General features: G+C 48.4%; 1 protein-coding gene across 1 annotated transcript in view; it reads right to left on the bottom strand.

Moving 5' to 3' along the window:
* The window catches only part of LOC138364635 (uncharacterized), a 348,932-nt gene that overhangs the window by 71,039 nt on the left and 254,861 nt on the right, over window positions 1–23,032 (bottom strand). Inside the window, exon 4 of the mRNA XM_069324594.1 lies at window positions 11,504–12,205. Within this exon, the coding sequence (XP_069180695.1) occupies window positions 11,504–12,205 (702 nt within the window). The remainder of the gene's footprint in view (window positions 1–11,503; window positions 12,206–23,032) is intronic.

The raw sequence follows: 23,032 nt of genomic DNA, 5'->3' as shown, positions 1-23,032 counted from the left end.
TCTGTCGAAAGCCTTTTTTAGGTCCAGATAGATGCAGGCAACCCAGCCATCTCTTTCCTGTAATATCTCTGTGGCCCGATCATAGAAACTGAGTAAATTCGATACACAGGATCTTCCTGATCGAAAACCATACTGTCTGTCTGATATTATATCATTTCTCTCCAGGTGTTCTACCCATTTAGTTTTGATTAGCTTTTCCAATACTTTCACTATTACACTTGTCAATGATACAGGTCTATAATTGAGGGGGTCTTCCCTGCTGCCACTTTTGTAGATTGGAACTATGTTAGCTTGTTTCCACACGTCTGCTACGATTCCTGTAAACAGGGATGCCTGAAAGATCAGGTGAAGTGGAATGCTGAGCTCAGATGCACATTCTCTCAGAACCCATGGTGAAACGCCATCTGGGCCAGCTGCTTTGTTCTTACTGAGCTCCTTTAGCATATTTTCCACTTCATCTCTAGACACATCTATCCGCTCTATGTTGTTCTCTGGCATTCTTATTGTGTCTGGTTCTCTGAAGATTTCATTTTGTACAAACACACTTTGGAACTTTTCATTTAATGTTTCACACATTTCCTTTTCATTTTCCGTGAATCTGTTTCCCATTTTCAACCTCTGGATATTATCCTTTACCTGCAATTTGTTGTTTATGAATTTGTAGAATAGGCCCGGTTCTGTTTTATATTTATCTGCTATCCCTTTTTCAAAATTTCTTTCTGCCTCTCTCCTTACTGCTGTATAATTGTTTCTCGCATCTTTGTATCGCTGGTATGTTTGGGGGTTTGGCCTCTTCCTATACTGATTCCATTTTTGTGTCTTTTGGTCTCTTGCCCTCTCACAATTTCTGTCGAACCAATCCTGTTTTCTGGTCCTGCATCTCTGTTTTGGTATGAATGTTTGTGTGCCTTCCTCGTATAGTTTTAAAAATTTGGCATACATTTCATTTACTTCCCTGCCTAGCAACAATTCTGTCCAATTACACTCATTAAAAAAATTTTGAAGTTCCCCATAGTTGCCTCTCTTTAAATCGAGTTTATCAACTGTTTCAATGTCCCCATTTTCTTCTAGATGATATCTTAAAGCATATTTAATGTCTAACAGGACGTGATCACTCTTTCCCAAGGGAGGAAGGTACTGGATGTCAAAAATCTCTTCTTCTTTCCTGGTGAATACTAGATCCAGTACTGACGGTACATCTCCTTCCCTCATTCTTGTGGCTTGCTTTATGTGTTGATACAAGAATGTCTCCAGAATGAGGTTCACAAATCTGCATGTCCAAAAGTCCTCCGTTCTTGCTTCATAGGCCTCCCAGTCTATTGCTCTAAAGTTGAAGTCCCCCAGTATCAACAGTCGTGATTTATCTTTATCTGCTTGTACAATAATATCTCTCATGACCATTATAAGGCCCTCTCGTTTGTCATCCAGTTCTTCCTTTGTCCACGTGTTGCTTGCTGGTGGGCTGTAGGCATTTACAATTATCAGGTTATCATCCTGATTCCAGACCTGCAATGCCATTATGTCAATATCTCGAGGGTTTTCAAATATTAACTCTTTTACCTTCAGGTGTTTTTTCACCAGTACAGCCACTCCTCCTCCCTTCCTAGTTTTCCTGTCACGTCTCCAAACTGAGTAGCCTATTGGGAATATGACTTCATTTATTATATTTCCTTCAAGTTTCGTTTCTGATAATGCAACAATATCTGGGACCCTAAGCTGGATTATATCTTGCAACTCCAACGTTTTTGACCTCACTCCATCTATGTTGGTATATACAATTTTCAGGAACATGTTCCCTTTTCCTTTGCTCTTTACTCCCCCTTCCACTACTGATCTTGTTGCTTTGTTTTTATGTACCATTTCACAAGCTTTCCAGTCCCTATCACTTTGTAAAAAAAAGAATTTCTGTCTTCTTCATTTCTATCCCCATTTAGACGTTTTGCCTCAATTAAGTTCATTTTCAGCTTTTCTCTGTCTTTCTTGGAGAGGTCTTACTTATTGACCAAGATTTGCCAACCTCATCACTCTGCAGTTTCCTGGCATTTCTTAGCACTTCCATCATGTTTTTCACTCCATTAAACGTCACCCTTAAGGGGCGGTTCTTTTCTTTCTCATATTTTCCTATTCTTCTAAAATCACTGACATTTTCCTTTGAGCCTTCTCCTAAACCTACTATTTTCTCTATGATTTTCATCTCTTCTGCCGCTCGGTCCACCCTAGATGAAATTTCCTTCTCTAAACATCCAAAAATGATTATGGACTTAGTTCTATCTGCAGTGTTTTGTACCAGTTTACTGTTGGTAACCAGTTCTTTCCTAATTGCTTGCCTAATTTCTGCTTCTTGTTGGTCATTTCTGGTTTTGACTTCCGAACACACTTCTTTGATAGTCTCTTTCTCTTTTACAACTTCAGCATATGTCGCTTTTATTTCTTCTTTATACTTTTCTAGTTCTTTATTCACCTCCTCTATGTGAGTTGTCAGTGAAGTTTCCCGTTGGAGATCCTTACCTAACTCTATGTTAGCCCTTAGGCTTGCTTGGAGTTGTTCACTATATGAGTCTATTTTCTTGTTTATTTCTTCAAAGTCACCACACTTCACTTTCCATGCCTCATTTTCTTTCACTAGTTCCTTGATTTGTTCCTCCTGATTTGTTACCTTTCTGTTAATGCAGTAATAATCTTACCTTGTTGAAGCATACTCCCTTTTAGAGTGCAAAGCTCACTCCAAAGAGTTCCATTGTCCTCTTCTAATTTAAGCACTTTTTCTTCATACTTCTTTTGCATATCCTCAATTATCTCTAACCTGCCAAGAACACCTCCTTTCCTTATATCTTGTGGTGAGAATCCTTTGAAACCATCATCTGATGGTGTGTATACCTTCTCAGTGGGGGTGGTGGCGGCGGCCATCTTTGATTTTGTTCTAGACCAAAACAAACTTTTCCACTCGGTTATTTTCACTCAGTTTTACTTGTTTATTGTATTTTATTTGCTTTTACTCTTCCCTGAACCTTTATGTAACCTGGGACACCACTGTAGCCCTCAACCTGTGCCCAATACTTAGGTAATTCGATATTTCCAGGAGCTTGCTGCAGTGTGACTTCTGCCTCCTCCAGCTTCACCTCACCCTGTGTGTGTGTGTGTGTGTGTGTGTGTGTGTGTGTGTGTGTGTGTGTGTGTGTGTGTGTGTGTGTGTGTGTGTGTGTGTGTGTGTGTGTGAAAAAAGACAGCTTTGAATGTAACGAAACGCCATTTTCTGGGTGAGTCCCGGAGGCTCCCCAGAGCTATCCAGGCAGATATAAATATCCCTAACTTTGGCATCAGTCAATGTGGGTGGAGTTCTAGGCCTACTGGGGACCACGAGCCAAAACCTAGCCCCCCTCAGAGAGGCACAAGGAGTAATGGCCTGCAGAAATACACATGTGATTTTGGAGCATTCTATATCTGCCATCGACCAGGACAGGCACCCAGAAAGGTAAGCGCCCCAAAACAAACCCCTATTCTGGTTAAAACGACGAAAATAAACAAACAAGTGGACAGAACTCCCCAAATGATAACGAGCAAATGAGCATGACGTCATACGAGCCGTGCCGCATGTCTGCGCAGTCCCCCCCTCCTCAGGAGGGGAAAGCAGGAGCCCTAGACCCTCCACGCCGGCGATCCACACCCCAGTTCTGAGGCTAGATATCAAAATACGCAAAAACCTCTGACCAGAGGGAGAGAGGGTTGCCGGGGAGCCTCTGGGACTCGCTCAGAAAATGGCTTTTCATTACATTCAACACTGGTTTTCTGGGGGTAGCCCCTACGGCTCCCCAGAGCTACTTCACCAAAGACGAAAAAGAAAAGGGACTTATATAGGCGGTCGGTGCTCACATCTCAACTCGAGATGTGAGCACCGAGACAGGTGAGACACCGAGCAGGTTGAGACAGGCTGCAGCCGCCGACCCAAAGTGACACAGGCCCGACAAGGCCCAGGAATGTTAACAAGGTAGCATGCAGCCAGGACCCTGTTCAAACGCCAAAAACCCCGTACCCAAATGTCAGCCTAGGACATGTTCCCAGAGACGGCAACAAGAGCAGCAAACTTACGAACGTCATGGGCATAAGGATAGACCACAGGGTGGCTAGACTTACTAACAATGTGAACGACCTGAGAGACCTGTACCCGCGAACAGGGAAGAAGGGAAACTGGATCAACCCAAAGCTCGTCCCTGGACACAAAAGCCATGGCATGCAAATAATGGCTGCAACCGGACACAAAACATGATGCACCCCCGGCCTGACCAACCAAGCATTAACAACCCAAGGACTCCTCCAGAAACCTGCAGTCTCATTGTTTGCCAGAAAAGAAGGAGACAGCTGCAAACGAACAAACCTATCACCACGACCAAAAGAGCAGAAACCCCTGCACCGTAGGAGAGCATGAAGCTCTCCAACCTGACCCGCAGAGGCCAATGCCAACAGGAAAAGAGCCTTAGAAAAACAATCCTGAACTGAAGGGGCCCACAAAAAACCGAGAAGAGAGATAGGAGAGCACTCTGTCCAAAGACCAGGACTGCTCAGGCTGCGCATGAGCAGGCCGGAGGTGAAACAATGCGCGAGACAGCTTGCGGAACTGTACAGAAGTTACATCTATACCGAAAGCAAGCTGCAGCGGCTCTGCCAACGACGCACGGTACGAGGCGACAGTATTCGGCATAAGGGGACGGTCCTGGAACAACAATGAGAGAAAGAACAACACCACCCAAACTGAAAGGAAAGTGCAGAAACGAAGAGTCAAGAAGAACCGGAAGGATCACCAGGAAACTTAATACTGCCGCCAAGATAAGGCCCGCAGGTGGGAAACCATCAAAGAAGCCACTTGATCACCATACAGATGGTGATAAACCAGAGTCAAAAAACACCAAATGCAAAGACTTGGAGAAGAGTGAACCAGTCTCGTAATGGACCAGGCCGATCTATTGAAAGAGGCGGAGCCACGGAAAACCTCTGGGTCCGGACACCGGGCAAGCAGCGCCTGAAACTACGGCTGGGCCGGCCACCACGGGGCCAAGAGGACTACTCGCCCCTGGTAAGTCTCTAAGCAAGCCAGAACCAGGAGGAACAGCTGAACCGGGACAAAGAGGTACAGGAACCACCACCTTGACCAGTCCTGGCGGAAGGTGTCGATCCCAATGGCCTCATGGTTGGGGAAGGGCGCCACATATACCGGAAGATGCCTCGACCAAACCAATGCGATGAGGTCCACCTGAATGGGCACCTGAACTTCTGGCAGAGCCAACTGAATGAGTCCGCATCAACCGTCCATTCCGTGGACAGGGGAACGAATTGGGATAGGTCGTTCACCAGGACATTGGACACCCCCCCCCCCCAGAAGTGAACCCCCAGGAGAGCCAAACTCCGAGAACTCAGCAGACGAGTCACCCAAAGCGACCAGTCCCAAAGAGCCAAGGACTGCATCGAACCCCCTCAATTCAGGCAATGAACCACCAGGGAGCAGTCCGAATGGAGCCGGATCGTCGATCCGCGGGCGACCCAAACCCTCCGAAGCGCGAACCACAACTCAGCGAACACCCGCACCGTGTTGTGGGCCCAACGGAAGGACGGACCCCACTGCCCCTGGCCGGCCTGGTGAGCACTGGTCACAAAGCCCCAGCCGAGAGATGACGCTTCCATGAACACATCGAGCGATGGCTCGGATAGGCACCAAGGTATTGAACCCGGAAAAACCCGAAGAGGAAGCTGGCAATGCAGCAGCTAACGTAAGGCCCCCCCCCCCAGGGGTCGAACCCAGCAATCGCACGAGAGGCGAAAGGGATGTTCCCGAAGGAACCAGAACAGCCGACGAAGCCAAACCCGACCAGTGAGTAGACCATCATCGCAAAGTTCAGACTCCCACAAACCCTCGAGCAACCTCAGAGTGACCAGGGAACCCGCCAGAAACAAACACACACGGGACTGCAGCCGAAGGAGAGACTCCAGAGGGAGAGACAAGGAAGTGGTCTGAGAATCCCATACAAGACCCAGCCAGGTCTGAACCTGGGAGGGAACCAGATGGGACTTCTGCCAGTTCACCAGGAACCCTAACCCGGCTAGCTGGAAAAGCACTAAACCCCTGGCGAGCAGACACACGGACCAACTGGGAGCCCAAACCAGCCAGTCGTCAAGGCCAACACCTGAACACCTAACAGACGCATACAGGTCACCACGACTCGGGTAAAGAGTGTGAACATGTGAGACCCCTGGTTCAACCCGAACGGGAGACAACGAAAGCAGTAACTCCGACGCCCCACAACAAAACCAAGCCAGTCCCTGAACCCAGGATGAATCTGGACATGCCACTACGCGTCCTTGAGGTCCAAGGACACCATCGAAGCACCCGGCTCCACCAGCAGCCGGACCTGGGGCAGAGTGGTCATCCAAAAGGAGGGGCAGGAAACCCAGGGGTTCAGACATGATAAGTCCAGAATGAACCGCAGGTCCACACAGTCCCATTTCGGAACCAGAAACGGCAGGAAACCCACCCGAGAGACGTCGTCATTTCGACCAAGCCCAAGCTCACTCACTCCAAGACGACTTGACAAAGTGCAGGAGAAGAGGCCTGCCCTGCCAGCCCCTAACCTCCCTCCCTAAGGAAGAGGACCCACCCAACGGCACCGCAGGCCATGAGAAAAACTGCAAAATGGCCTATGCCCCTTATGAGAATCCGACCTGCACACAGAGCGATCACCGCGACGACCAGGTGCAGCTGGGATCAAAGGTGGCACCGGCTCTGAAACTGGCACCTGTGGCCTACCCGACGAGCAGAACCATGAGCCCTGGCACAACCCCTCCGGGAAGAACTCACCCGGGAACCCCACAGAACCAACAAGTCAGACATTGGGCAGCAGCTGGAAGAAGCTGCCCGCATATACTGCTTGACCGCAGAGGCCGCAAACAACAAAAGACAAAAGGGCAAAGACAGTCTAAGAGTCAGGGCCCAAGCAGATTCCAAGGAGGAAGCGAAAACCACCTCTCGACACGAGAGATGTGCAGAGAAAACCACGACAGTGCATCCCGCAGGATCGTCGCAAACACCTTCAAAAGTGCAGACGACGCACGACCAGCCGAGACCAAAGCACCAGACCCAAGGAACGGCCCCAAGCGCCTCCACCACATCCTCAAGCCAATCCGAAGACAGCTCCAGGAGGGAAAAGAAACGCAGGACTGAAGTCAACAGGCCACGTGTGCACAAGTCCTCAGCCACAAGCGCAGCCAACAGGCCACGTGTGCACAAGTCCTCAGCCACAAGCGCAGCCAACAGGCCACGTGTGCACAAGTCCTCAGCCACAAGCACAGCCAACAGGCCACGTGTGCGCAAGTCCTCAGCCACAAGCGCAGCCAACAGGCCACGTGTGCGCAAGTCCTCAGCCACAAGCGCAGCCAACAGGTCATGTGTGCACAAGTCCTCAGCCACAAGCGCAGCCAACAGGCCATGTGTGCACAAGTCCTCAGCCACAAGCGCAGCCAACAGGCCACGTGTGCACAAGTCCTCAGCCACAAGCGCAGCCAACAGGCCATGTGTGCACAAGTCCTCAGCCACAAGCGCAGCCAACAGGCCACGTGTGCACAAGTCCTCAGCCACAAGCGCAGCCAACAGGCCACGTGTGCGCAAGTCCTCAGCCACAAGTGCAGCCAACAGGCCACGTGTGCGCAAGTCCTCAGCCACAAGCGCAGCCAACAGGCCACGTGTGCGCAAGTCCTCAGCCACAAGCGCAGCCAACAGGCCATGTGTGCACAAGTCCTTAGCCACAAGTGCAGCCAACAGGCCACGTGTGCACAAGTCCTCAGCCACAAGCGCAGCCAACAGGCCACGTGTGCGCAAGTCCTCAGCCACAAGCGCAGCCAACAGGCCACGTGTGCGCAAGTCCTCAGCCACAAGCGCAGCCAACAGGGAAGGAACCTGCACGTGAAGCTGAACCATGCCAACATCCAGCAGAAGGGCCGGAGCAAAAAGGCACTCATTAAGGTGCTCAAAGTCGCCCCCCCAGGTAAACCTGGACCACAGTCAACGCCTCGCGCCACTCAAGCATCTGGGTATGACAGGAGGCTTCCCAAGCACCCAGCAAGAACAAAGGGCAGTCCATAAGCCAGGATGAACCCTGAACCTCATAACAAACCCGGTACAGAGACGAAGCCCCAAACCTGAAAGAAGGTGGATCCATTATGGAGACATACTCAGGGTCGTGCAGGAGGTAAGCCGCAATGGCCGCCTGCACCTCAGCAGGCGAGACGCGGGAAGCTGAAAACCTCTGGAAGGACGGAACTGAAGGACCTGCAAGGACACAGAACCGAACCTGGGGTGGAGCCGAACCCAAATCCAACTCGTTCGCATAGGGGGGAAAGGAAAACCCCACTCCTTGTAACAGTAAGCCTCGCTCGAAGAGTCTTCCAACCCTCCAAGGGTCCAACGGGGCCCAAAGCCCCTAAGCCAGCTCCTCCCCAACCCTGCGAGCCTCCACGTCAGGCCTCGGGAGCGAGTCGTCCTCCAAAGCCCCGGTCTCAAGAAAAAGCCGGGGCGGCCAGAATGGCAGAAAGAGAATGGGCCCAATGGTCAGACCCTGGAGCTACGGCTGGAGGAACAGACTAGAATGCCTCCATCGCCACCCAGGAAGGGGCAACCCCCAAAACCGCCCGAGTCTCAGAAACCTCTAAACCCTGCCCCAACCCCGAAGCCCTCAGACACTTTTGAGCCGGAAGTGGGGGGGGGGGTGAGGAACTGAATGAATTACAGCAGGGAAAGAACAAGGGGGCGCGGACTGAACCAAGGCCGAAGTGACCAACACCCCAAAGTCTGGGTCCCTATAAGCAAAACGGGGCAGCCTCAGGGTATCCGGGGAAGCAACCAACCGAACACGTTGCAACAACCTAAACCTATCCTGCAACATGCAAGCCGCCTGCACCCCGAACAATGTCATCTATAGATTGGGTGAATTGATTCACAAACAAGTAACAAATCTCGAAGGACTCCGAGTCGAATGTGTCACCGATCCAACAGGCAGCATGATGGAGGCAAAAACAATAAGCGTCGCCCTGAGACAAGGGGACAGAGCAACCCTAAAACTTGCACAGAGCGAGAGGAGACTCAGGGGTCACATCCATCGGACCCGAGTGCCCCCGCGGGGTTTCCCAGGGCCACTAGACTGGGTCTGCTAAGGGTAATCCCAGGCAGTGTACTGCTAACCGGCGCCTAAGCTACCAAACAACACTGCTAAAGCTGAACCCCCGGAACGTGTCCACTCACGAGGGCAAAGCAGGGGGTACCAGCAAACAAAAGCAACCCTAGTAAAACGGGAAAGTAATACCGAGGCAGACCCCCCCCCCCTACCAATAAAAAAAAGATAAACCTCACAAGACGGCAACGTACCCAAAGGGAACAGAGCCAGCTGTTGTTATAGGTGAAAACTAGCTGCATAGTACCCCGCACCCTAACAACTGCAAATTCTACCACTTACCCCAAGGCAAACAAGGGCGGGAACCCTCCCCCTCCCCAAACACTCGGGGGAGGGGGGGTTCGCTGAGCAGCAAAAGACCAACAGAGGTAGACCCAAGGTGACTTCTGGATGATAACCCCAAGCTTCAAGGGCGGTACTTACAGGGCACTTAGGGAAGAGAGCCCTAAGCGCATGCAGCACGAGCACCTTGAAATAATACTTCCAGTTCCCACGCCACCGTAAGAGCAGCACTGAACCAAAGCATAGCACAACACAACACAAGAGTCAGGACCTGGAGCCACACGACTGCGATGCATCACACCAGCCGAAGAACTGGGGTGTGGATCGTTGGTACGAGGGTCTGGGGCTTCACCTTCCCCCTCCCAGGGAAGGGGGGGAGCTGCGCAGACATGAGGCATAGCTCCGGTGACGTCATGCTCGCTTGGTAGTTTTCATTTGGGGAGTTCTGTCCACTCGTTTGTCTATTTTTGCCATTTTAACCAGAACAAGGGTTTGTTTTGGGGTGCTTACCTTTCTGGGTGCCTGTCCTGGTTGATGGCAGATATAGAATGCTCCAAAACCACATGTGCATTTCTATAGGCCATTGCTCTTCGTGCCTCTCTGAGGGGGCCAGGTTCTGGCTCGTGGTCACCGGTAGGCCTAGAACTCCACCCACATCGACTGATGCCAAAGTTAAGGATATTCATGTCAGCCTGGATAGCTCCGGGGCCATAGGGGCTCCCCCAAGAAAAAAATTAGTTAGTAGTTAATAACAGTTGAGAGGCGGGCCGAAAGAGCAGAGCTCAACCCCCGCAAGCAAAGCTAGGTGAATACAGTGTAGTGTACACTTGAGTGCTGACCACAGTGTAGTGTACACTGAGTGCTGACCACAGTGTAGTGAACACTGAGTGCTGACCACAGTGTAGTGAACACTGAGTGCTGACCACAGTGTAGTGTACACTGAGTGCTGACCACAGTGTAGTGTACATTGAGTGCTGACCACAGTGTAGTGTACACTGAGTTCTGACCACAGTGTAGTGTACACTGAGTGCTGACCACAGTGTAGTGAATAGTGAACACTGAGTGCTGACCACAGTGTGTACACTGAGTGCTGACCACAGTGTAGTGTACACTGAGTGCTGACCACAGTGTAGTGTTCACCGAGTTCTGACCACAGTGTAGTGTACACTGAGTTCTGACCACAGTGTAGTGTACACTGAGTGCTGACCACAGTGTAGTGAACACTGAGTGCTGACCACAGTGTAGTGAACACTGAGTTCTGACCACAGTGTAGTGTACACTGAGTGCTGACCACAGTGTAGTGTACACTGAGTGCTGACCACAGTGTAGTGTTCACTGAGTTCTGACCACAGTGTAGTGTTTTACTGAGTTCTGACCACAGTGTAGTGAACACTGAGTTCTGACCACAGTGTAGTGTACACTGAGTGCTGACCACAGTGTAGTGAATAGTGAACACTGAGTGCTGACCACAGTGTAGTGAACACTGAGTGCTGACCACAGTGTAGTGAAACACCAAGATGACAGTTGACTTTATTAATAAAAATGTTTCAGGCTTTAAAACAAAAAGTTTCCTATATATATAAAGTTTACTCTCATCTTGATGTGTCTCCATATCATCCTATATATATAAAGTTTACTCTCATCTTGATGTGTCTCCATATCATCCTATATATATAAAGTTTACTCTCATCTTGATGTGTCTCCATATCATCCTATATATATAAAGTTTACTCTCATCTTGATGTGTCTCCATATCATCCTATATATATAAAGTTTACTCTCATCTTGATGTGTCTCCATATCATCCTATATATATAAAGTTTACTCTCATCTTGATGTGTCTCCATATCATCCTATATATATAAAGTTTACTCTCATCTTGATGTGTCTCCATATCATCCTATATATATAAAGTTTACTCTCATCTTGATGTGTCTCCATATCAAAAGTGTTTATATAGAGGCAATACTACACTCAGTTGGGTGAGAACAATGTGACCTTCAGCAGCATACCTTCACTGAGGTGTGGACAGTGTTGACATCTGGGAAGAGTTCCTGGCACTTCTGGAGCCAATCTTCTACCTTCATACTGCACTCATCAGCTGTGTCTATGGTTGTGTCAACCTCCTGTACTGTGTTGACTGTGTCGAGGCTCCCCAACATGGCCTGCAGCTGAGTCTTCCCTTCCTCTCCTTGTGTTGTCATATCCACCACACTGGTATCCTCCAGTTCCAAGAGCTTCATTGCTGACTTGTTCTGCTCTACCAGAGCATAGAGTCTGTCCTGGAGCTGGAGGTGTTGAGTCTTCCAGTCCCCCAGCTGCCCCCGGTACTCACCCAGCTGGGACAGTACCTCTTCACAGCTGGTAATGAGGCTGCTGATGCTGCTCTTCTGCTCCTCCACCAGGGAACGTAACTTCTTACTGATGCCTCTGGTCGGAGCTTTATTGGGTTTTGTGGGTACCGTTTTCACTGGCACAACTTCCATACCTTTTAGTTTTCTGATAAAGGCCTCCATACCATAATTGACTGGGAACTGAGTAGCAGCAGTGGCAGTGTGCTGGGCACGGCAGCTGGGGCAGCTCAGCTGACCATTCTTGATAGCATTGTCAATACACTGGGAGCAGAATGTGTGGCCACAAGGCAGAGTGCGAGGCCGTAGCAGAGTGTCATCATAATTGTTAAAACACACTGAACATTCCTCTGGGTTGTTATCCTGTGGATAAAGAATATTTGGTTAAGTTACATGTATTTACAACGAAAAAAATTATTTTCTGTGTGAGTCCCTCCGGTTCTCTGGAGCTATCGGACTGATATGCGCATATTAGTCCGGGATCATCAGTCATCTGGAGTTCAGCCTACCGAGGACCACAAGCCAGAACCTGGCCGCCTCAAAAAGGCAAAGGGAGCAATGGCCTATGGAAACCCCATATATTTGGGGACATTCCATATCTGCCATCAACTGGGGTTAGCACCCAGAAAGGTAGGCATAACAAAACAGACCCCACATGGTAAGAAAAATTGCAACCAAAGACCGAATAGAGAGGCAGATTCCACCCCCCCCCATCTAAAGAAACAAGCAAACATCATACACACCGCCACACCACTTGTCCACGCAGCCCTCCCCTCCCTGGGAGGGTGAAGGGGAAGCCCTGGACCTCCCGTACCGGTTACTCACACCCCAATTCAGAGGCTGAGAATCAAAAACAAAATGGAAACCGCCGACCGGAGGGAGCAAGGGTACCGGGGAGCCTCCGGGACTCACCCAGAAAATGGCGTTTCATTACGTTCAACGCTGGTTTTCTGTGTAGAGTTCCTCTGGCTCCCTGGAGCTACCAAACGCTGAAGCCAGTCCCGACCCAGTGAGTAAATCGGCACGGGAAAGGTCAGACTCCTGCACAACTGCTCGAGCAACCACCACATGACCCGGGGAACCCCCTTCCCCCAAACAGCAGAAGGCAGGACTGCAGCAGCAGCAATGCCTCCCGAGGGAGACACAAGGAAGTGTTCCGAGAGTCCCTCACGAGGCCCAGCTGGGTCCTAACCTTTGGATAGAACCAGATGAGACTTCTTCCAGCTCACCAGGAACCAGAATCCGGTGAACTGGGAAAGAACCATCCCCCTGGAGAGCAGACAAGCAGACCGGCTGGGAGCCCACACCAACCAGTTGTCGAGATAGGCCTACACCTGAACCACTAGCAGATGCAGAAGGGCCACCACGAACCGGGAAGCCGCATGAATATGCGAGGCACCAGATTCAACCCAAAAGGAAGGCAACGAAAGCGGTAAGCCTGCCCCTCCACCACAAAACCTAACCAGTCCCTGAACTCCAGATGAATAGGGAGGTGCCAATATACATCCCGGAGATCCAGAATCACCAACCAACAACCCGGCTCTAACAGAAGCCAAACCAGGGACAGAGTAGTTATCCGAAAGGAGGGGCAAGGAATCCAGAGGTTCAGCAGGACACGTCCAGAATGAACCACATATCCGCACAGTCCCATTTCGGTACTGGAAACAGGTGGGAACCCCACCTGAGGGACAAGGTCTTTTCGACCACTCCCAAGCTCACCCACTCCAAGATGACCTGACAGAGTGAATGAGAAGTCAGCCACAAATCCCACGGTAGGAAGAGGAGCCGCCCAATGCTACCGCAGGCCGGATGACACAACCCGAAAAACCCACAAATCATGGGATCAGGCATGAGCAAACAGCACGAGTCCCTGCCCCCCCCCCCCCACCAGCATCCTGGTAATGGGGCAATATCTTGAGGTTATCTTGAGATGATTTCGGGGCTTTAGTGTCCCCGGCTCCCGTGGGGGCAACCCACGAAAGGGCCAACACCCCATACGAGAAGGTGGCGCCGGTTCAGAAACTTACAACAAGGCCTACCTCGACCTGCAGAGACTCGAACCCTGGCACGATCCAGCCGGGAGCACGAGAACGCCGACCCCGGATCACCAACAAAGCAGAAAGAGGATGGCAGCAGCAGAAGCTGCCAGGAACTGAGGAACAACCTAGACTGCAAACAAAACAGACAAAAGAGTGGAGAAAACCCCAGAGCTGGGGCCCAGGCCAAAGCAAGACAGCAGCCTGCAAGCCAGGAAGACCCAGGGACCGCCCCTCAATAGAGGTCGGGGCCAGATTAGAGGCCAAGACTGGGCCACACCGGAGGAAACCACCAAGAGCCACCCAAACCTGTACAAGAGAAATTTGAGAGGGAAATCTCTGGGAGACAAAACCGAAGAACCCAAAGGAAACTGGAAATGAACCTGAACCCAAAACGGAGCCCGAAGCACCACAACTTTTGGCGGAAAACGTACCCTGGAAAAGAAACAACAGGCGGCCATAAAACATACTATTACTCATATACAAATAATCAAACACACATTTACATATACATACGGCTCCGGGAGAAGTAAAGTGATACCTTGGCTCACAAATGCCCCTCTTTACGAATTTTCAGGTTACGAGCCCAATTTCTTCGTAAAATCCAAATTGCGTTACGAACTTTGCCTAGGGTAAAGTAGTTTGTTGATACACGTATGGCCGACCTAGCGTGTGGTGGCACGGCGACCACGCCTCAGTTTAACAGTGCCTCCCACCTAGTGACAATCGCGCCTGAATTCTTTGTAAAGAATTTCAGTGTTTTGGGATTTTTGGGTATTTGAACATAAAGGTAATTATTATATATTTCGCCATGGTCCCAAGAAAGTCAGTGGTAAGGTTCAATCTAAGAAAATAGTTGTAAATAGAGGCAGTAGAGGATGTCCCTTCCTCATTAACCCTTAAACTGCCCAACACTGCATATGAAGTTTTGAGTAGCTGACGCAAAAGTGTGCATCACTGCATATGTAGTTTTGGAGTACTACGCAAGATTTAAACGGCCCGCGGATACACAGGGTTCACATCACCTTCCTCAGGGCTCTTGTAAACAGACACCATTTTAAATAAAAATCGTGGGCAACATTACCAGGAGTGAGGGGCCTCAGTACTGAGTGAACCACCAAGGCTGGTGCACGCAACATGAGCTCACAGCACTGATGTTCAGCTTGTGACCACAGCATCGCCTAAAAATGTCAAAATATATATGTACATGCTATTATTTAGCGATGATAGTATTACAGAAGACCCCTGACTGACTGACTGACTGTGTGTGTGTGTGTGTGTGTGTGTGTGTGTGTGTGTGTGTGTGTGTGTGTGTGTGTGTGTGTGTGTGTGTGTGTGTGTGTGTGTGTGTGTGTGTGTGTGTATATATATATATATATATATATATATATATATATATATATATATATATATATATATATATATATATATATATATATATACACACACACACACACACTCAAAGAAGCAGCGAAACAACTAAAAAATCTGAAAGACGTAACAATAAGAAAAGCCGACAAAACAGCAGCATATGTATTGATTCCTACCCATGAATACATGAACAAAATTAGCGACATCCTAAGTGACGACTCCAAATTTCAACGAATCACGAGGAACCCCGTAGAAGACCTTAAGCGGAAAGTAAACAAAACAATTACAGCAATCAACGCAAAGAAAGGTAGTGTGCATTTCAATAAACTTCAAGGCGACTATGGCTTAGGATATGCTTACGGCAATGTTAAGACGCATAAACCAGGTAACCCACTACGCCCTATAATCAGCCAAATACCAACCCCAACTTATCACCTGGCAAAGAAACTCAATGAACTCCTAACTCCATACACTCCAAGTAAGTTTAGTCTACAATCATCAGCAGATTTCCTAGAATTGATCAAATCTACCCAGCCCGATGGAATCATCGCTTCCCTTGACGTTGAATCCCTTTTTACCAACGTCCCAGTCGACACAACCATAGGAATGATACTGGACAGAGTATACAGAGACGAGAGCACCCCCAAATTAGACATACCTGAGCCACACTTGAAAAGTCTTCTCGAAGCATGTACAAAGGAAGCCCCTTTCATCAGTCCACAAGGAGACATGTATTTACAAATAGACGGAGTAGCAATGGGCTCCCCCTTAGGAGTTTTATTTGCTAATTTTTATATGGGAACCATCGAAGATAGGGTCTTCAGTAGCAGACAAAAACCAACTGTATACTGCCGTTATGTAGATGACATATTCGTAATAGTAAAAGACTCAGATGAACTAATTGACCTAAAAAGACACCTAGAGAGAGAGTCAGTACTCCGATTTACACATGAAAATAGTGAAAATAACAGTCTGCCATTCTTGGATGTACTAATAACAAAAACAGGAACCTCTTTAAGCACCAACGTATATACCAAGCCCACCAACATAGGATTATGCCTGAACGGTAGAAGTGAGTGCCCCCAAAGATACAAAGCCAGTGTTCTCAATGCTTATATTCGTCGAGCGCTTACCCACTGCTCTGAATGGAGCAACGTGAGTAGAGAGTTTGAAAGAGTAACTCAGGTATTGGTGAACAACGGATATAGCAACGCGGAAATAAACGCTGCTATAAGAAGACACTTAGACCGTTGGTATAATTCAGAACCTAGAACAGAAACCACAACACCCCCAATAAAATTATATTACAAATCAACCATGCACAGTGAACATATAAAAGAGGAAAGAATATTGAAAGAAATAATCCGTAAAGGAGTAAAAAGCACTACTCCTAACCAAAACATAAACCTGATAATATTCTACAAAACCAAGAAGACTTCCGAACTCCTTATCAAAAACAACCCGAAGCCGACGGAGAACCCTCTACAGCAGTCAAGCGTTGTATACATGTACACTTGCCCCCACGAAGGATGTAACCTTCAATGTAAGTACATAGGTATGACGTCGACCAAGCTGACGAGGCGTTTGACATGCCATCTTCAATCTGGTGCCCCTAGGAATCACATGAGACAAGCCCATGACATTACTCTAACAAGAGAAATGTTGAACAAGAATACTTGCATAATAGACAAAACCCAAGATTCAAGAAGATTACAAATTCTTGAGGCAATTCACATAAGAATAGAGCGACCTACCATGAACACCCAAATCACGGAACTATTTACTTTACCCACCATGAGAGTAAGGACAAGACAAGAACATATCGATGCCAACACAGAAGACAATGTCCAACATAACAGGCCAATTACACTGGATTAATCTTTGTGTTTAGATAGGAGATGCCTCGTATGGGCCAATACGCCTTCTGCAGCCCCTATGTTTATCCCTTATGTATCCCCCCATGTTTTTCACCTTCATTGTATTATCACCTGACCTAATGCGGGTATAAAATCAACTAGTATTGTAAGATCTGTTCACTTGAGAATGAACCATGGAGGTTCGAAACGTCGTGCAAATTATACAAATAAGTGTAATACACTCTATAGTAAACCACTTCTTTTCTTCACCTTAAAAGTACGAAAATGAGTTTTGGAGAACTCCTATTCCAATTAAGCCCTGATGCTAAGAAAATAGTTAGAGGGATAGAAGCCCTAAACCAGAAAATAATAAATACAGAATATGCGGTCATATTCAATGAAACATGTTTGAAAGAAAACCTGCTGCCAGTATACACCAATATATATATATATATATATATATATATATATATATATATATATATATATATATATATATATATATATATATATATATATATATATTATTAAATATGACCGAAAAATTAAGATTAATAATTCTAACACAAATTTTCTCAATATTTCTTATATTTCTTTTCACTGTTGATGGTAACTGAAAAATCACTTCTCCAAAATTCATTTTTATTTCTAGTCTGACGTGACACTTGAACGCGTTTCGTAATAACTTATTACATTTTCAAAGACTATAGTTTACACACACACAACTATAACTAAACAGAGTTTAAACAGCTTCGATTTTATACCTGCATTTGGGTGAGGTAATATGTTACAACAGTTTTGGATGAGGTGAAAACAAACTTTCAACACAAGACAGAACACGAAACAATAGGTATAATATTTTGTAAGTTAAAGGGAAGAATGGAAGTAACTACAAAGGGCCTATTGGCCCATATTTCTTGATGCTTCTATATTGGTGCGGAGTCTTGAAGTGGGTAGAATATAGTTGTGCATTAATTGGCTGTTGATTGCTGGTGTCGACTTCTTATTGTGTAGTGCCTCGCAGATATCAAGCCACCTGCTATCACTGTATCTATCGATGATTTCCGTGTTTTTTGTTAAGACCTCTCTGGTGATGGTCTGGTTGTGGGAAGAGATTATATGTTCCTTAATGGAGCCCTGTTGCTTATGCATCGTTAATCGCCTGGAAAGAGATGTTGTTGTCTTGCCTATATACTGAATTCTTTGAGGCTTACAGTCCCCAAGTGGGCATTTGAAGGCATAGACGACATTGGTCTCTTTTAAAGCGTTCTGCTTTGTGTCTGGAGAGTTTCTCATGAGTAGGTTGGCCGTTTTCTTGGTTTATATAATGTGTGTATTAGTGTAATAACAGCAAAAGGAGTGTTGGGAGAAGCCATTTTGGTGAGGGTGGTGGCATCATCTGCATGACATGTTATGCTGTGTAAAGGTGGCCACTTTGCTCTTTGGGCACTCTACCAGCTTAGTTGAACAGTTATGGTGAACAAAACATGTAGATACTTATATATAACGTCTGTATATAGTGAATACAAACAAAAACAATATGGTGGGAGGAGAATGTTGGCGAGGAAGGGAGTGGTGGTGAGTGGCTAGCTGGTGTGTGCCGGTCACTCCTTGTTGCTTTTTGACTCACAATACCAACTTAGTGGTTCGTTATGATGAAAAAAACATGCAGATACTTATATATAACCTGTGTATATAGTGCAATAACAGCAAAACTATTTGTTAATTGTTTTATGAACATAATAATTGAATCACTAATATGCACAACATAATTTTGAGTACGGCAATGATTCACACATTTTATTATATAAATATATCATATTACACACTATTGAATAATATTACTGCAAAAAAAATAGAAAAAATCAGAGACATTAAAATAATTAGGTAATATCTTTGTGGCAACTCCCGCCTGACAGCTGGGGCGGAGCAGACCTTCTATGGCGCCTGCTCTGTCAACGCCTCTTTTCTGTGGGGAGCCCCTACGACTCCATGGAGCTTATCGGGCTAATGTATGTTATATTAAACCGGGACATTAGCTAAGGAGTTCAGACCTACCAGGGACCAGCACCAGAACCTGGCCCCTTCAGAGAGGTTTCAGGGAGCAATGAACCTGGAAAACCCCCCCTGTGGTTGGGGTTTTCCTTATCTGCCATCGACCGGGGTTAGGCACTCAGAAAGGTAGGCATAACAAAACAAACCCCACATGGTAAAAAACTAAAACAAAAAAATGAACAGAGAGGTAGAAACTCCCTACAATCCCAAGGAAAATGGCAAACATTACACTTTACTGCCGCGCTGATCGTCCTCACAGCCCTCCCCGCCCCGAGAGGGGAGGAGCGAGCCCCGGACCTACCGCACTGGCTGCCAAGCTTCATTTCGTAAGCTAATGTCAACCGGGATAGACGCTTCTCTGACCTCAGTTTCCTAGGCGGTGTTTGCCTTGTGTGGCGTTCACTGCCGTGTGTTGTGTTGTGCGGTGGCCAGGAGTACCTCATCAGTGCCGGGGCTGCATGCGCTTAGTGGCTGACTTCCCTAAGCGCCCTGTGAATACTGCCCTTGCGTAACAGGGTTATCTTCCCTGGGGCGTTCGGGAACCATTCCCATTGAGGTTCTTGCTGCTCAGCATTTGCCTTGCCCTTGGGATCAGCTGGGGCTTGGGGCCCTTGTTTGGCCCTGGGTAGGGATTGGTATTGTGTTGGTTAGGGCGTCAAGGTGTTGCGCGACCTGCCACCTAAGCGGCGACCGGTTCCTGTTGCCTCTGGAGACGGTTCACTTTTGCGGGGGTTTTTCTTTTGTTTTTATTTTCAATTGCCTGGTAAGGGTCTGCCCAGTGTGGCTATAGTTCCACTAGTAGTGTTTGGCGGCCCTCTGCTAGGCCCTCGTGATTGTACACGTCGCAGGGGTTTTCAGTGCTATCCTCTACCTCTTGTTATTTTTAGGTTTCTTAACCGGTTAGCAACACCTTGCCCGAGCTTTCCATAGCAGTCAGCCTACGGGCCCTGGAAACCCCTGTCTGAGCTCGGTGGACCATTGAATGTGTCTTCCGGGTTCCAACCCATCTTGAACGGGATCGTTAGTTGCTGCGCCCTTGTCTCCAGGTAACAGTCGCCACTTTTACCTCCATCATGTTGCCTGTTGGGTAACTGACCCCTTGACCCAGAGTCTTGCGAGAGATATTCTCTGTTTGTTCTCCAGTACTCTCCTGATGTTATTACTGTTCAGAGTATAGGCGGCATCCATGTTGCAAACTAGGTTAGGTTGCTGCAACATGCTAGGTTGGTTTCCTACTCGGATGCCCCGAGGCCTCCCCATTTTGGTTAGGTACTGTTCGCCCCCTTTTCCTCCCTGTTCCCGGCTCCGGACCGTCTGCGGGTTTCGGGGTTGGGGCGGGGTTTAGTTGGGGCCGAGACTTGGGCGGTTTTCAGGGGCTGCCCCGTTTGGGTTGGGGGACGGAGGTTTTCGAGCCTGTTCCTCCTGCCAAGGCTTCTGGGTCTTACCAGCGGCCCTTTCTTGCTGCCTTTCCCATGGACTCTTCCTTTTCTTTAAGGGCGGAGGGCTTGGAGGACGGCTCTGCCCCGGGGCCTCTGTTGCTGGTTCCCGGGGCTGTGGGGGATGCCTGCTAGCAGTTCTGGGGCGGTTTGCCCCTGCCTGGGTTTTCTGCTTTTGGGCGGAGTTTTTCGCACATCTAGTCTGCTTGCTTCCCACTTTTGCTGGCGTGTTTTCGTATCTTTTGCGTCAGTCACAGCCCTTTGTTCTGGCGGCCATTTTCGTCTGCCGGTTTCCCGGCGTGGCCACCAGGGCAGCGTTGCGGTTTGTTTACATGCGCCTGGGTGTGCAAGCGAGCTTCTTGGGTGAGTTTTCACCTTTTTTTCAGGGGTTTTATTCTCCTGTTGTCGTTTCTTTGCTTTTCTGGGTTTTCTGCCCGTTTCCTGTTCCTCTGAGTACGTTTGGGTGTTGATGTTACACCGGGTTTCCCATTTTGTCTGTTTTGGGTTTGGGCTCAGTGTCCCTGGCTGTTATGCTTGCTCCCACACCTTGTCCCTCGGTTTTCGGTCTGTTATGACCATTTCCCTGGGGGTTCTGTCTGGGGGCTGTGCTTTGCCTTTCTGTGGTGTTTCTCCACCAGAAAATGTGGTGGTTTGGGCTCCCCCTGGTTCGATTCCGGGTTCCTTTGGGTTCTTTGGTTTCGTTCCGGAGGTTTCTTCCTCTTGGGCCCCCTTTGTGGGTTCAGGGGGCTTTGTTTCCTCGTGTGTGACCCTGTTTTGCCTTCTGGAGTCCCGGGGTCTTCCTGGCATGCAGCCTGATCTTTTTGGGTCCTGGCACATGTTGTGGTCGTGCTGGGACATTGAGGTTTTGTTGTCGAGGTGGGCCTTTTGATGCAGTTTTGTGCCTTCTTTGCCTGGCCGGTGTGGTGGTCTCTGCCCACTGGTCGGCGGTTTGTAATTTTCTTTTCAAGTGTATGTGTGTGTGTACACATGTACAGGTGTACACTGTGTGTGTGTGTGTGTGCACATGTGTATGTGCATACACACATGTGTGTAACATACCTTGTGTGTATGTGTATATGTATGTGTTGTGACGGTGTCCCACCCCTATATTTCTTCCTTCCCAGCTTAGAAGAGTCATATCTCTGTAGCCTAAGTATTCCCAAATGTTCAGGGAACATTTTCATGTGTGGGTAAGCGTGGAACGTGATTAAGCTGGCTGTAAAATGGCCAGCTAAGTTTGATAATGTAAGGGGCTTACGCCTTTTGAAGCACAGGATGGTGACGAGCCATCCTGTTTCCCGCCAAGACGTCCTGACGCTTCCCGGCACCTGATTGGCCAGGTGAGGTCACGTGCCGGAAGTGACCAATGACGAGAGCCCTCGGGCGGTGTGACGTCATGAGGCGAGGGGCCCGGAACGGCTGGCGCCTGGGGCGGGAACAGTACATCACGAGCCGTCATAGAAGGGAGACGTGCTCAAGTGAGCTCCGGACCTAGAGAGCCCTTACCAGTAGATTTAAGCTCCGCTTCGATTCTGCAGACAGTCTGAGAAGCCATCCAACTTCCGTGGAGTGCCTAGAGGCAAGGATGGACCGGATTGAAGAGCCAAGAGCCGTATCAAGAGTCTGCAGCAGGGGGAACGTTGGGCTGGTGACGTCTGGGACGCCCACTAGAGGACCACGTCTTACACATCAAGCAAGAAGCTAGGGCCGGGCCCAAATCTACTGGCAGTTAAGGCGAGGGGAAGCTGTGCTGGACTGCGAGGTGTTGGCAGTGCCAGTGAGAGTGGAGGGCGACGATGGAGGTACCTGTCTCCAGTACCCCAGAGAAGAGGAGGATGAAGGCAGTACCTGTTGGGAGACAGCACGGCGAAGACGCGTTACCACGAAGGCGATAGAGGAACCTGTGTGTGTGGTGGGAACTAGTCGTCGGCAGAGTAGACGCCAGAACCAGGAACCTCAACATCCCTCAACAGAGGACGAGTCAGCTTCGTGGTTGGAGTGAAATAAGGTAGATAATTGGCCCTCCTTACCCCTTTTGAGCTAGGCGAGCTAGAATATTTTATATGTTGTGAACATTTCTTCTCATTTTATTGTCTAAGTGACAGGACGTTAGGCTAGGAGCCAAAAACTCATTTAGGCATGAGTTGGTGTGTGTGAGCATTAACGTGGTGATGTTAGTGATCCTGGAAGGGTAGTTGGTGTGCAAGGAGCCACCAACGTACTCTGAAACGTCCAGCTGATCGCCCTGCTAGAGGCGTGGGAAAATCACGATGTTCTGACAGCTAGAGCTGTCAGTTGATCGTGCTGCTTGAGGCGCGAGGTGTGTGCCCGCGCTGGAGGAGTGGACCCAGCCAGCTGACCGTGTTGCCAGAGACGTGTCATCGAGAAGGTTGCTGCCAGCGGATGATTCCAAACATAGACATTTCTTTATGCCAT

Source organism: Procambarus clarkii, chromosome 14 (assembly GCF_040958095.1).
Source record: "Procambarus clarkii isolate CNS0578487 chromosome 14, FALCON_Pclarkii_2.0, whole genome shotgun sequence".
Lineage (NCBI taxonomy): Eukaryota > Metazoa > Arthropoda > Malacostraca > Decapoda > Cambaridae > Procambarus > Procambarus clarkii.
This window is presented reverse-complemented; position numbering and strand designations above follow the sequence as displayed.